The 14,527-nt window shown below is 54.5% G+C and overlaps 1 protein-coding gene across 1 annotated transcript; it reads right to left on the bottom strand.

Moving 5' to 3' along the window:
- Positions 1-616: 616 nt before the first annotated feature.
- CA7 (carbonic anhydrase 7) lies at positions 617-9,334 on the bottom strand. Its single transcript, XM_032613588.1, has 7 exons — positions 9,226-9,334; positions 6,480-6,677; positions 3,564-3,682; positions 2,743-2,838; positions 2,579-2,641; positions 1,896-2,051; positions 617-1,393 (listed from the first exon to the last, which is right to left on the bottom strand). The coding sequence occupies exons 1-7, from the start codon at positions 9,263-9,265 to the stop codon at positions 1,271-1,273; spliced, it is 795 nt and encodes a 264-aa protein (XP_032469479.1). The 5' UTR covers positions 9,266-9,334; the 3' UTR covers positions 617-1,270.
- Between the last annotated feature and the right edge of the window lie 5,193 nt (positions 9,335-14,527).

Genomic DNA, 14,527 nt, shown 5'->3' with positions numbered 1-14,527 from the left:
ACTCCCCTCCACCCTCACAGAGAGCCAAATGCTATCTTTGGGCTCCACCTCCTAGGTCTCTCTCATCCAGCCCCCTTCTCCCGGCCTCCACCACCCTGTATTCTTTCTCCTGGCCACCGGCCACCACCTTCTCTTGCTGCCAGTCCTACCTGCCAACTCACACTCTACGGGGATCTCCCAGCCTTTGCACATCTGCCCCTGCCCCTCCTCTACTCCAGATCCTTCCTGACTCTCATTAGCCTTGGGAGAGAGTCCCAGGCCCTCCCCCAGGGCTCCAGCCCCACTCCTTCTTCTCTGTTCCACAAACACCCTGGGCTCTCACCTGGGAGCCGGCACACCTGCTCTTCCCTGAGCTCAAACATGCTGTTCCCTTCTCTCTACCTTGGAATACTGGTTGGAATTTAATTTCTTCACCAGATGAGGACATCACAGTGTGAGCTCAGGGTGGGGGAAGTAGGCTCCCCCTTTTCTCAGCCCCCACGGCCCCTGCCCCGCCGTCTGTATCACCCTCACCTGTTCGGTGCCCACGGCCCTCTCAACATCCTGTGCTTGACTCATCACCATGGCCTCCCCGATGCCTGGAACAGCACTTGACAGAACACAGGCACTCAACGGGTATTTGTTGCATGAATGCATGAATTTATTAATCAGTGCATGGATGGATTGTCATGTAGGTGGCTTTGGTGGCTGGGTGGGGACGAAGGGAGATACTCCGTAAGCTGTAGCCAGTGCCTGCCTATGGCGGCAGGTGGCTGGAGGGAGAAGGTCATGTCACCTCCAGCAGGCTGGGTCCTGATTTTAATGGCCTGGCAGTGAGGTGCGTGCATGGCGGAGGCCTGCAGAAGAGGTAACACCGAGAGGGCAGCTCTGCCCACTTCTAATTATTGCTTGAGTCTTTCTGGCAATGCCAGCTGCCTGCCCTGGAGAGTTTGGTCTCATCCATCACAGTGTGAGCTCAGGGTGGGGCTGCTGCCATTGCCAGCGGGGAAGACAAGAGGAGGTTCCCAGGGGCCTTTGGGTGTTGGAGAGCAGAGGCAGCCTTAGGCTCGGACCATGCTCAGCTCCTGTCCTTCCTGTCCCCAGGGCAGCTGAAAGGTGTCCCCCGACTTGAGGGTCCCATCGAGAAGCCTCCAGCATGGCCAAGGAGCAAGCCAGCTGAAGTGGGGTCCACAGCAGCCCTAGGCAGGGAGCCTTGGATGGTTTGGTGTCTGCTGACATGGAAGCCCTTGGGAAGATGGTGCTTCAGTGGCCGGCTGGGCAGGTAGGCAGCTCAGGCCCAGAAGGAGGCCTTGACCACACGGCCCTTCAGTGGCTGTGGCGGCCGGAAGTTGTTCACCATGTGGACCCTCTCATCATCCTCTGTGGTGAAAAGCAGGCTCCGGAATTTCTCCATCTTAAGGCAGAAGAGATACTCAGTGCAGAATGGGGGCGCTGTGGTCCTCTCTGATCCCAGACACAACATCTGGCATACCCTGCCCAGCCAGTTCTGCCCCTCTCTCCTCTTCCCCCTAGGGCTTGTCCCTACTTCTCCCCACTCATTTCCTCTTTGGGAACCCAACCTCAGTTACTTACTCACTAAAGAGCCTCTGAACCTGGACCCCGCTCCACCTAGTTCCAGTTCCCGTCTAGCTAAGAATCATCGGCAAAGGCAGCGTTCAGATTCTAACACACGAGGGGTGGTCCCAGGATCCAGGGATCTCTCCTTCTAGTCTGTGTCCAGGTCCTAATAACTAACAACCAAGCTGACTCCCACCCAAGAATCTAAACATTTATTAGCAAAAGATGGGAGCCTTGATGGTGGGACCACAGGCTGTGGGCTGCTGGTTGGGAGAGTCACACTGTCCGGGTGTGCCTGAGTGTCGCATCCTTCCATCTGGTACTCTGGGAGGGCTCACCTGCCTCTCAGAGATGCTGATGGGCTCCCGGAGCACAATCCAGGTGACGCTCTCGCTCAGTGGGGGTGTTGTCAGGGAGCCAGGGTAGGTCCAGTAGTGCCGGCTGGCAGGCAGGAGGTACTTGGGGTTGAAGCAGCTGAACTGGGCCTTGGTGCCCTGGGGCACGGTGCGGGACCCAGGAGTCAGCAAAGACCTCCCAACAGGATGAGACCAACACCCTCCCCACCGATTTCTGTCAATAGGATTTAGGCTTCTCCTTGGCCCATTGATGCAAATTGTGGCCAGATGTCTGTGATCCCAGAGGCTATATTCCAGCCTGGCTGGCCCTCTCCACCCATACCCTTGTATGTAAAAGCTGTGGTTCCTAAAGCTCTTTGGGCACCATGTTCTCTCCCTTGCCTTCAACAGAGCTTCATGGCGCTGCTGGTCAGAGAACCGTTAATGTGACAGGCATCTCATCAATCCTATGCCCAACCAGACTTCACGCTGGGCATTCAGTGGGGCCGTGGACCCTGATGACGAGGAGTCAGTTGCAGGGCACCACAGGTGCTGACCTGCACCCTTCACCTCTGCCAGGGTTTGCTGCCAGGATGGAGGAGTGGATGGGCCCACTCCATGATCTAGCCTCTTCCTTCCTCCCCACCAGGCTGCTGTAGATCAAGAGCATGGACCCCTGGTCTCACCTTAAACCGAACCATGTAGAGTGCATCTGTCAGACGGTTCATGCTGGGGTGCTCGTCCCCCGTCTGTCAGGGAGAAGTAGTGTGAGGCCAGATCTCACTGTGTCCTGGAACTAGGGGTGGTACCAGGCCTCCCACGGCCTTCTGGGCCCAGGTAACCCCCTCACCTCCAGGAAGACACCAACCACAGCCAGGCCATCGGGTGCTGAGGCCGCCTCCCCAAAGGTGCTGTACTTCTTGGCATTCCAATGAACCAGGTGCAGCTACAGGGGCAACGACAGGCCAGGCCAGTGCTTAGTGCCTCCCAGGGGCCATGGGAGCTCAGAGCCAGGCTTCCCTCACTCCCACCGGACTCCTGGCCCCTCTGCGGGAGGGGCGGGCCACAGATAGCATTTACCCTGTTCTGGGCCTGACCCTTTTCTGAGCCCCAAGGGACCAAAGAGATCAGGCCCTGCCCTCCGTGAACTGTGAAACAGATAATGACTATCCAGTGTGACACCTCCCTGAGGAAGTGAAGCCTGCAGCTGAGTCCAAAGAATAAGAAGGGGGTTATCAGATGGAACTCTTGGGACAAGGTATTCCAGGCTGAAAGAACAGCAGCCTGGAGATACGAAAGAGCCAGGTGTGGGCAGGGGATTCATCACATGCAGGTCAGTATGGGAAGAGGTCAAGGGAGATGAGGCCAGGCAAGGCCAGTTCATGCAGGGCCTTGAATGCCAGGCTTAATCCTTGAAGGGTTGTTAGTAAGGCTGTGGTGGGACTGGATTTGTCCGTCATAAAATTCCTTCTGGACACACAGATCAGGACGACAGTAGGCAGAGTTCAGGTGGAAGACCTGAACTTCAGGTGAAGGGCGTCTCTCCCAAAGGTCCCCGAGTGACTTCACTCTCTCCAGTACCCCACACCAGGCACCTGTCAAGACCCTGGCTCCCCAGTCCCCAACTCCTTCCCCAAGTGGTAAAGGGATTCAGGTAGAGGAGGGTCTTACTTCGCTGGGGAATGACTTGCCGTCCACCGTGTGCTCTGAGCCCTCACTGTGCTTCTTGCCCCAGTGGAAATGGAGCTGCTTGAGCCGGTAGGGCCCATCCAGGGGGCCCCCAGTCACCACTGCGGGGAGAAGGGCGGTGTGTAGCAATTGCTGTGAGAGAGCCCACACCGCCCGCAGACAGCAGCGCCAATATCAGGGCAGTGCTCAGGAGAGGGATAAACTTTTCATTTGCAACATTCCTTGCTCTAAGTGGACTTGGATCAGCCCCCGCCCAGTTCCCTATGCCCTTAGCTGGGCCAGGGCAGAAATCCTGGAGCCCTGTAGGTGACAGAGGAGTCTGGTACACTGAGTGGGTATATCTCTCCATCTGGATCCTCCCCACTCTTGCCCAGTTTCGAGTGGAAGCTGGGACTTTGCCTCTCAGGCCCCGATTATCACTAACAATAGACCTCCCAGGTCTGGAGCCCTGACCCACAGCTGGGTCGGAAAAATTCTTTTCTTTAGTCCTCATAGTAGCTCATGAAAGACAAAACCTATTATTATTTCTATTTTATAAAGGAGGAACTGAGGCACAGAGAGGGCAAGGCATTTGCCCAAGGTCACACAGCAAGGCACTGAGCTAGGATATAAGCCTGCATCTACTTCATATAAGTTCAGAGCCCAAGGCCCTAATCACCAGGTCGTGCTGCCTCCCCAGAACCTGGAGGCTCCCCAGGACCTGATGTCTAGAGGCCAGCTCCTAAGGGTCCCCACTCTGATGGTCAGGCCCAGGTACCTCCAATGTCCCTCCTTCATGCCCTCTTTGGCAAGCCCCACTTATGCTGGTTTTGTGAATTTCCCACTCTGATACCTGGCGAGCTGGGGCCACTCACAAGGCCTCCTGGGACTGATTGAATTTCCAGCTGAAAGAGATCTGGCAGTGGAGGGAGCCCCAGCCAGGGCAGAATGTGAGCTCCTGGATCAGGTGACGGCCCTGGGCCCCTTGAGGGCGGGTGACCAGGGCAGGGCCTTGCCCCCTGTGGGCCCTTCAAGGAGGAGGACCATGGGACAGCCCAGAGGCCCATTCTTGCTGTCCTGCCTCATCTGAGAAGCGGGGCCTGTCCATGGCAATGCTGGGTGGTTGACTGAGCCTGGGGGTGATGGCTGTGGGCCAGGGCCCAGTCAGGCTGCTCCATCCTGGGGAGGCAGGAATAGGCAGCTCCCTGCTATGGGCTGGGAGGGCCCACTCTTCTGAGCATGACCCACCTGGGACTCCACAGTGCAGTCTCTTAGGGAGTGAACTGCCTCCCTAAACCTTGAGCTTGGCTCCCTTAGCCTCCTCCCTCCACCCTGACCATAGAACACACTGCCGTTCACTGTGTACTTCCTATGTGTTCAGCAGTCTGCAGACATTAATCCCCACAGTGACCTAGAGGGGGACACATTGTTACCTGTTACCCCCTTGGCCAGACGTGGGACTGAGGCTCAGAAAGGTAGGTATCCTGCCCAAGGTCACACAGCTGGGGAGTGGCAGAGACCCAACTGTCTCACTCCCAAGCCTACTTTCTTCCCACTGGTCCTCTACCCCTGAGGCCTGGGCATTCTGATAGGGGACGGAACCCAAACCAAGTCAGAAAGTGAACCCCTGGATCAGTGGTCCAGAGGAATGTTTCCTTGGGCCTTCCCCTGCCAAGAGTGGCTTTCACTGAGCTATTGATGTCTGAATTGAGCCCTCAGTGCCCTCTGAAGGCTGTTTAGAAGATCCAATTATTTGAAAACTGCTGCTTCATAAACTGTGATCTAAGGTCATCAAGAGCTCCATGTCCCTCCCCAAAGTTCTGGGTGGGAGGCTTTTCTTAGAATTCAGTACCAAGAATGCTGTGTCTCTCTTCTGAGGATCTGTTGGATTTCCTACCTTCTGCAACATGAACTATAACTGATCCTCTTTCCCCTTTTCCCTAGCCTACCAGGGAACTCAGAGTTAAGCAACTAAGATCATTCCTATCTGGCTTTCCTCCCCTTCTCTGCCCTTTGATTTTCTATTTGAAACTTAAGTTTCCCTGAGTGCTTTCATTGTGCATATGGGGGGGTTGGGGGAGGCGACAGAGGGGCAAAGTACCAGTCACTTCCTTACATAAGAAACTTTAGCAGGTTCCCTCCTTACCCCACTTCATCCCTCACAGGCCTGGTCATAAGGACAAAAATCCCTTTACTAAGGAGCACTCCCGAGGCTTCTGTCCAAGAATTTATCATGAAGGAACCCGAACTCTAATCCCAGGGCAAAGAGACCTTGGAAGGAGCTGCTACAAGTTCCCACTGGCCTCTCTTTTGTCCAGGATGGTTGGGATCTTGAGGCTGTAGGTGGGTTGGAGAAAAGACCTTTGGAGTGGGACCAGGCTGGTTCTGGCCCTCCCCAGCTCAGTGAGTCTCTACTTGCCCAACTTAGAGGTAGGTTCTTGAGAAGAATAAAAGAACTGCCTGTGACCTTAGCAAGGGGCCTGGCACACTGAACATTTTATTTCCGTTCTCTCTCTGCTGGGCTTGGCCAGATCACACAGAGAGGAGGGTTTGGCCTTAGGCCCCACAGCAGCTCAGTGATGGGGCAGGGAGTGAAAACAAACCTGACCTAAAGCACAACTGAAACAGAAGAAAGAGAATTAGCATTTCTTGAGCATCTGCTATATGCCAGCACTACAAACATCACTTCAGTTTTTCATTTCTCCTCTCTATGATCCTAGGGAGGAAAATAGGGTCTTAATGCTCCCATCCTATGCACCAGGAGACTGAGGCTCAGCCTAAGGCTTCACAGCTGGTAAGAAGTGGAGCCTTCCTTCCCTACCACAGCATGCTGCCCCTTCTGAGCCTGCCCGAGACAGGTTAGGATCCCAGGGGGAAGGGTACCAGGGTCCGGCAAACATCACCATAAGGGCCACTTACCAGTTCGGTCATCACTGTCATTGAAGTCCACTTGGACAGAGTGGCCATTGTTGGCGATGCTGAGGGACGTGCAGGACTCATAGGAAAGCTCCAGTGTCCTCAGGCTGGGCGAGTACACAGCCTTTCTGGATACGATATTGATTGGTGACTGGCGGTCTCCCTGGGCAATGGGATACAGCTTGTGCCAGTGTGAGGGGCCTGCAGATGGGGAGAGGGCAAGGACTCAGGCCAGCCTGAATCTCTGGGCTGCAGACTGCGGGCACCTGTAGGGGATGGTCCATGGCTCCCTGCTTTGGAGCCATGAAGTGTGGAGCTCCAATCCCAGCTCTGCCACTTCCCCTCTCAGCCTCCATTTCCTCGTCTGCGAAATGGCCTCACTAAAACTCTCCACCCAGAGCTGATAGGAGGCCCAGAGAGGTAATGCATGGAAGGCAGCACAAAAAAGCTACAGGCTCAGGGGCAGTTTGGGGTAGTGGGTCCTCCCCGACAGGCAGTATTGCTTAGAGAGGTCCCCGGGCTCCCGAACTCCCTTACCTGACCCTACCAGGTATCTGGCCTCTTCCTGCACTTTGGCCAAGTTCGAGTTGGTGTTTGTGAAAGTGACAACAAAAGTTCACATCAACCTCGCTTTGGCTCTGTGACATGAATTTGCTCCTCATACCAGCCTCGTGAAGTAGAAACGAGCATGATCCCCATTTCACAGATGAAGGAACTGAGGGCCACTGGCGCATGTGCGCGCACACACTTGGGCACTGGTATAAATACACAGTGTGTGCATGCATTGCCCCCAGCTGCCCTCCCCAGACATGTGCAGGTCCGGGGAGATTTTCACGTGTGCACACATATATGCACAGTGACCTGAGCTCACCGCACCCAGAGCCATCAGGCCCAGTAACACATGTGTACAAACACATAGCCCTGCCAACTACCTCTGACACACACATACGCACCCTCACACACAGCTATCCCCTTGCAAACCCAGGTCTGCACTAAGAGACTACAGCAAAACACATGCTCGTGCACACACATACACACACGCACACACACGCACACACACCTGCATGCACACCCACGAGCACCCACCACCTGCCTCCCAGAGACTCCATCTGCAGCCGAGAGGCTCGGCATCTCCCCGGGGAACATCCTGAGATGCAGCCTATTTTTAGAGCTATTGCCGGCTGGTGCTTCTCCCCGTTTTTGGCTTCTTAAGTTTTCCTGAGAAAACAGCAGCAGGTGCCGACAAAGCTGTGTCCCCAGTGGATGACTCAGAATCATGGCCCAGACCCACTGGGTTATTTTTGAAGTCCTGTGAGCATGCTGCATGCCAGCACCTCCATCCTCTGTCTTTTCCTCCCTCATCGCAACTAGACTGGATGGCCCAGGACTGGGCGAGGGGCAGCAGCTTCAGGGTGGCCAGCTATGGGGCAGGCCTATTGGGATACTGGACACAGTGCTGGTGGGCAGGACCAGCAAGAAGGCTGGAGTCAGGGGGAAGCACCCCGAAGCTGGCTGGGAGCAGGTGCTGGGAGGGAAGAGGATCTTCTATGGGTCGTGTCAACCTGCCCCTTCTCTGCCTCTCTCTACATCTCTGCTGATCTCTGTTGCCTTTTTCTGAAAGTCTCTTTCTAGCTTTTGCATGTCTAGATTTGGGGTTCTCCCCTCCAGAATATTCTCCTGTGTGCTTGGGGTCCCAGAGGGGCCAGAGACACCACAGCACCTCCCTAACTCCTTCTGGCCCATTGTAACCTCCAAACCCCCAGACTTTGTAGCCTAGGACCCCCGCCCACCCTCACAGAGTGCCTGTCTCTCCTCAGATGAGTGGGACGGGGGCGTTCCTCCCACCAGCACTTCCGCTTCTCCCCACCCCCACCTGCCTTGCCTGGGTTTCATCCTGGCAGCTTGGATCTTGGCTCCTCATTGTTCATCTCGGGAAAAGCAAGAAACCCTTATCCCACACCCCGACCCCAGTTTGGTAAGAAATAGCCCAAAAGGAACTGACTTGCCCCAGTCTCACACTCAAGCCTTCTGGCTCTCACCGTCGGCCTCTTCTCCCTTCCTCTGCATCTTAAGTAAACTGAGGCAGGACCGAGGAGCTATTCTCCCGGTCAGACCAGGAGGCTGGTGTGGGCCACGGGCTCCCATGCCTCACACCTGGACGTGCTCAAACACCCTGCCCGAGGCAGACACCCAGACACATCCGTGAGCCCCCAGATGCTCCCTTCCTTCACATACCTGCCGACTCGAAAGCTCGGACGCTTCGACCGGGAAACTCTCTGCGCAGGACACCGCGCCCTTGCCCACGGGGAGCCCAGCTCGCCGGAGGTCCCGGCACACACGCGTGCGCGCTCCCCGCACAGACACCGCGCACAGCGCTCCGCCGGGACCGCCCCCCGCTGCCCTGGGCTACCTTCACCCGCTGCGCACTCCGACGATGAGTGAGTGTCCCGGCCCGGGTCAGAGCGAGCGGGGCCGTCAGGGGCTGCGCGGAAGAGGCGGCTGGACGCGCTCGGCCGCGGGGTGGCTCGCTGGCGGCGGGGCCGGCCGGGGTGCAGCGCGGACTTTGCGCCAGGTGCGGGGGGAGGCAGGGCTCGGGCCGGGCGGGTGGGCCGGGTTCTGGGGGACGGATGGGAGAGGGATCCCGGTCCCGCCTAAAGGATAGGGGGCTTGAGGGTCCCGCAAACCCGGCTGGGCGCGAGGGTCAGGAGCGAGTCCCAGCGGGTGGGGGCCGGCCGGGGTCTGCGCCTACCGTCGTTGTGGCCGTAGCCCCAGCCGTGGTGGCCGGTCATGCTGTTGCCGTCCCCGCAGCCGTGCACCTGCCGGCGCGGCTCAGTTCTGCTCGCTCGGACTGCGGCTCCGGCCCCGCTCGCTGCCGCGGAGCAGCCTCTTAAAGCGGCGGCAGGCGGGAGGAGCAGTTCCCAGGCGACCCGCCCCCCCCCCCCCCCCCCCAAGCAGGGCGAGAAGGGCCGGCCCTGCCCCGCCCTCGCCCACCCGCCCTCAGGCCAGTTGAGCCCCGAGTTGAGATGCGAGATGCGGGGGGGTGGGTGGGGGGCGGTCAAGGGGACCTAAACCCCAGCCGCATCCCCACCCTGGCCCTGGTCGGAGCACTCTCCCTCCTTACCTCCAGCCCGTGTACAGGCTCTGGGGCAGGAGAAACGGCCAATGCTGAGGGCGGCCTCTGTTTCTCCACATCCCATCTATTCCCCAGGCTTGTCACTGGGCAGTAAATCCCACCACCAGAGACCTGGGCTCTGGGCCCTGAGTCCTCTTGGACTGGGACCCTTTTAAACTGCAGATTGCACTGACCATCAGGTGTCCAGAACTGGAGCTTCCCCTGTTTGCCAGACACTGGCAAGTTCTGGGCCAAGCTTTGGGTCCTTCCTGTCATCTAACCCTCTCAGCTTCCCTACAACAATGGGTGGTCCTTCCATTAGCCCTATTTCACAGAACAGGAGACTGAGGCCCAGAGAGGTGAAGTGACTTGCCCGAGGTCATCTAGCCAGAGAGTGAGGGATTTACTCTTAGTTTGTCTCACTCCTAGGCTCTTGTGCTCTTTACTACTTCCCCTTGGTGCTGGGGGCAAAGGGGTCCTGTGGTTGGGATCTGGGAGCCCTGGGCTAGGAGGAGGCCTCAGGCAGAACCGGAGCCTCAAAGCGGGAGTGGGGAGTTTGGGCTTTAACCACTGGTCATTAAGACAGACAGACCCACAGACACCAGCTGGCTTTCCCATGGAACTAAGTCTGAGGCTTTGCCTCCACCCTCTCCTTCTCCTCCTGGCTTCCTCCTCTGTCTGGGTCTCTTTGCCTATTCCTCTACAGCCCGCTGTTTGTCCCTCCTTTCCTTGCCTCTCCATGACCTTTGGCACACCTGCTGGGAGCTCAGGGCCTCCACCCTGCACTCAATCTCAGTGTCTGCCTTGGCCCAACATTTTCCCACCCACGAGGCCTGGTCCTTGCTGTGCCCTCCACCTGGGACGTCCTCTGTCTTCCACCCACTGGCTCCAGCCGGCCCAATCCGACTCATCTGAGGATGTGGCCTTATGCCAAGGATAGGGCTTGTCTCTGGCTAGGCCGCAGCAGGCAGTTTTGGGAAGACAAACAGATGAGTGGATAGAAGGACAGACAACTGATCCCACCCAGGGGCTTGTACCCAACCAGAGTTGAAGGGCCGTTTGTGAAATGTCTGCTGGTCTGACCTCTATCAGAGGAGACTATTTCAGGCCCTGTTGTTGGCTGACCTTGTGAAGGAATGTGCCATCTTTTCTGCCAGGCTCCCCTATATCTGTGTGGCTGTCTTGGTTTCCCTCTCCCAGGCCCTGAACCCCTCAGGTCCCCAAGTAGAGTTGTGGAGATCAAGGGACAACTGGTTGCTGGGCCAAGGTCAGTCAGTGACTTCCCAACACTGCCTAGATGCTCCTCCCTGATCCAAGAGCTGGAAGGGGCCCTTAATAGAAATCTGACCCTAGGGCAGGGGGGCAGGGCATCATAATAAACATGTAGGGGGTGGCCCCCAAGACTGGCATGTGACAGGGCATGCAACCTTGTCAAGGTCCCAGGTCTCCAAACCAGAAATGTCATCTTTAGACCAAGAAGACAAAGACTAGCTTCAGAGTGAGGACTGCAATCTCTGTTCATCTCCCAGAAGAGCCAGCCACTCTTCTCCTGGGGGAGTTGCAACACTTTCAGGGCCTGGGGATGGGCCCAAATGCGTCTACTTCATTGACCTACTTCCCCCTCACTGTGACCCAGAAGACATTTCCATGTTTATTTATAGTGCTAAAAAAGTTGGGATTACTTAGTTTTGAATCCAGTTTCATCCGCACAGCAACCCCACTTTACAGATGAGGAAAGCAAGGCTCAGAGAAGTTGAGTTAGGCTGTACAGTGAGCAACTGAGCAAGAATGAAAACCCAGGGCTGCTGAGTCCCTTATTCAGCATGTCAAAAATCACCAGGAGAGGAGAGGAAGTGGATTTTAAATTTGATTATCATTTGTGTATATATGCAAGACTCTCTTCACAATGACTTAAGAGAAGCTAGGGAGAGTGTTTGCCTCCAGGGTGGAGACTGGGAGCCCCGAAGGGTGGGGGAGGGTGCAGAATGGGGGTGGGAGGGACACTCTTTACTGCCTACTCCTTTTGAAAGAATTAAAGTATTGCCTCTTTAACAACCAGATAAAAGTTGATCTAATTCTTTCCTTCCTATATCCTGTCTTTGGCAATTTTCTCTGGGTGCTGGAGAACTGGGAACTCAGGTAGGTAAGAGGAGCTGATGGAGTCTGCCTGTCTCAGGTGAAGCTCCAGTTTCCCTGCAGCCCACTCAGGTCAACTTGGGAAAGACTGTGCCCCCATTCAGGCACCTCCTGTCTCAATTACGTGCCGTCTTTAAAGCTGAATTGATTTCACTGCTCTGGAGTTTACTCTTTGGTCTCACTGGCATCAGTGGCCTCCTGGATTTGCTGTTTCTGGCGGAGAGGGAGGGTAGGGATGTGTGAGCCATAAGGAAGGGCTGGAGAAGGAGGGCAGGAGCAGATTGCACAGCCACACCTCATTCATTGCGAACTTGACCAGATCTCACTTCCCCTCTCAAAGTTACAAGTCTCTCTTCTCTATAACAATGAGGTGATTAGGGCATCATCTCAGCCCTGACCACCTCATGGGATCCCTGTGAACATTGGTTGAGACAACAGTTGTCCAGTGCTGCACCAACAGGCAGAATCTTGCCTGCTCTTCACTGTGTGTTGTGCACATGGCCAACGGGCCAGACCGAAGACCTAGAGACTCTAAGATCAAAATTACAGCTTATTGTGGGTTGTTTTTTGTTTTTTTAAAAATTTATTTATTTTTGGCTGCATTGGGTCTTCATTGCTGCACGTGGGCTTTCTCTAGCTGTGGAGAGCAGGAGCTACTCTTCATTGGGGTGCATGGGCTTCACATTGCGGTGGCTTCTCTTGCTGTGGAGCACGGGCTCTAGGTGTGCGGGCTTCAGTAGTTGTGGCTCGCGGGCTCTAGAGCACAGGCTCAGTAGTTGTGTGTGGTACACGGGCTTAGTTACTCCGCGGCATGTGGGATCTTCCCGGACTAGGGATCGAACCCGTGTTCCCTGCATTGGCAGGCGGATTCTCAACCACTGCACCACCAGGGAAGTCCTGCACCTGTTTTCCGATCTATCAGATGGGAATAGAGAATCGAGAGGGCTAATAGGATGGTCAGGTGAGGTGATATCTGTGAGTGTCCTGGAACCAAGCATGTACTCTCAGACCTCTGTTCTTTCCCCTTCTCCTTAGCTTGTTTGGGCATATTTAAACCAAACATTCCTTTTCCAGTTACAGTGGTAGCACCTATTTATTGTAGAAAATTTGGGAGAATCAGAAAAGCATAGTAAAGAAAATTAAAATCACTGGTCATATTACCACCCAAGAATCACCACTGTTAACATTGTAGTGACCATACTGCCGGGCTTTTTCAATATGTATTAGTAGTACTTAAAAGACAATCGGAATCATATGTGGAGCTTTGTGACCAGTTTGGTTTTTTTTCACTTCATGCCCTATGATAAGCATTCCCCTGTGTCATCAGTCTTGGAGAACTTGACACTTAATAATTGCACAGTGCTCTAGTATGTGGATTATTTCCAGTTTTCACAATTGTAAATGCACTGCAGTGGGCATCCTTATTGATACATCTTTGTGTGTGTGTGTGATGATTTCCCTGGGAAAGTGGTATAACCAAATAAGATGAGGTACACATTGTGGGTAAGGCATTTTAAAATGTAGAAGGTATGGTGGAAATAGTTTTAGAAATTTATTCTTTCATTCAAAGCATTTATTGAAGACTTACTAGACGCGAAGGGCTGAGCCAGGCATGGGTGATACAATTGTGAACATTACAGACCCACAGTTTTCTCAGCCGAGGGGTGGAGGAAAGAGGCAAGAGATTGGCCAATGAGCACCAGGATGAGAAGGGCTGGGATAGATAAGGTCAGGTAGGGGGGGCTAGTGGCTAAGGCCTGGGAGTGTGTCCTAGGTTGTGATTCATTCTTCCTGGCTGGTTTCCCACAGATTATAACCTCTTCCAGGGCAGAGGTAGCCCCAAACTTCCTGGAAGCCCAAGTATCCTGTCTCCTCCAGCTGAGACCAACCAGGATGGGTAAAATAATAGACCTAAGCTGGGTCTGGCTAGATCTGTAGGGGTGTTTGTTTCTAATCCCTGTGCCACCTTTTAATAGCTGTGAGAATTTGGAATTTTACTCACCTCTCCAAGTGTCTGCTCTCTTGGGTATAAAATGGGGTAAACAGTAGTATCTATTGCATTGGGTGAGTACAATGAGCACAGAATGGTGATGCGTGTCAAGGGCCTGCCTGGCATATGAGTACTCAGTAAACAGAGGTTGCATAGGGATTTGGGGGCTCAGTTTTCCCACCTGTTCAGTGGGAGATTGGCCTAGGTTGGTGGTTCTCAAACTTGAGCATGCATCAGAATCACCAGGAGAGCTTCTTAAAAGTTTCCGAGGCCTCACTCCAGAGTTTCTGTTTCAGCAGGTCTGGAATGGGGCCTGAGAATTTGCACTTCTAACAAGTTCCCAGGTGATATTGATGCTTCTGGTCCAGGGCCTCACTTAGAAAACCAATGGTCTAAATGAATGCAGCCTTTGTTTCCTGGTCTGATACCTTTAATTCCCTGTGTTCTATAATAGGAAGAACTTGTGAGGTGCCCTGAGTTCCCAGATGGCGGGGTTTGTGTCTGGTCAACCGCCATGGCTCCATCACAGGCACCTTTACATGCTGTTATGGGTTGAATTAGATTCCCCCAAAAGTTGTTGAAGTCCTAACCCCCAGGACCTTTGAATGTAATCTTATTTGGAAATATGGTTTTCGTAGATATAATCAAGTTAAGATGAGGTCATTAGGGTGGGCCCTGATCCAATGTGACTTATAAGAAGAGAAGAAATACAGAGACATGAGGGGAGAATATCTATGATGATGCAGGCAGAGACTGAAGAGCTACATACAGGTGTAAGCCAAGGAGTACTAGCAAACCACCAGAAGCTAGGAA

Source organism: Phocoena sinus, chromosome 19 (assembly GCF_008692025.1).
Source record: "Phocoena sinus isolate mPhoSin1 chromosome 19, mPhoSin1.pri, whole genome shotgun sequence".
NCBI classification, from domain to species: domain Eukaryota; kingdom Metazoa; phylum Chordata; class Mammalia; order Artiodactyla; family Phocoenidae; genus Phocoena; species Phocoena sinus.
This window is presented reverse-complemented; position numbering and strand designations above follow the sequence as displayed.

Excerpts from the sequence above, each read along its gene's own strand:
- CA7 (XM_032613588.1), bottom strand. The coding sequence starts at position 9,265 with ATGACCGGCCACCACGGCTGGGGCTACGGCCACAACGACG. Across the intron at positions 2,052-2,578 it reads TCTACATGGTTCGGTTTAAG|GGCACCAAGGCCCAGTTCAG; the intron begins GTGAGACCAGGG and ends ACCGTGCCCCAG. Across the intron at positions 1,394-1,895 it reads TCAGCATCTCTGAGAGGCAG|ATGGAGAAATTCCGGAGCCT; the intron begins GTGAGCCCTCCC and ends TTCTGCCTTAAG.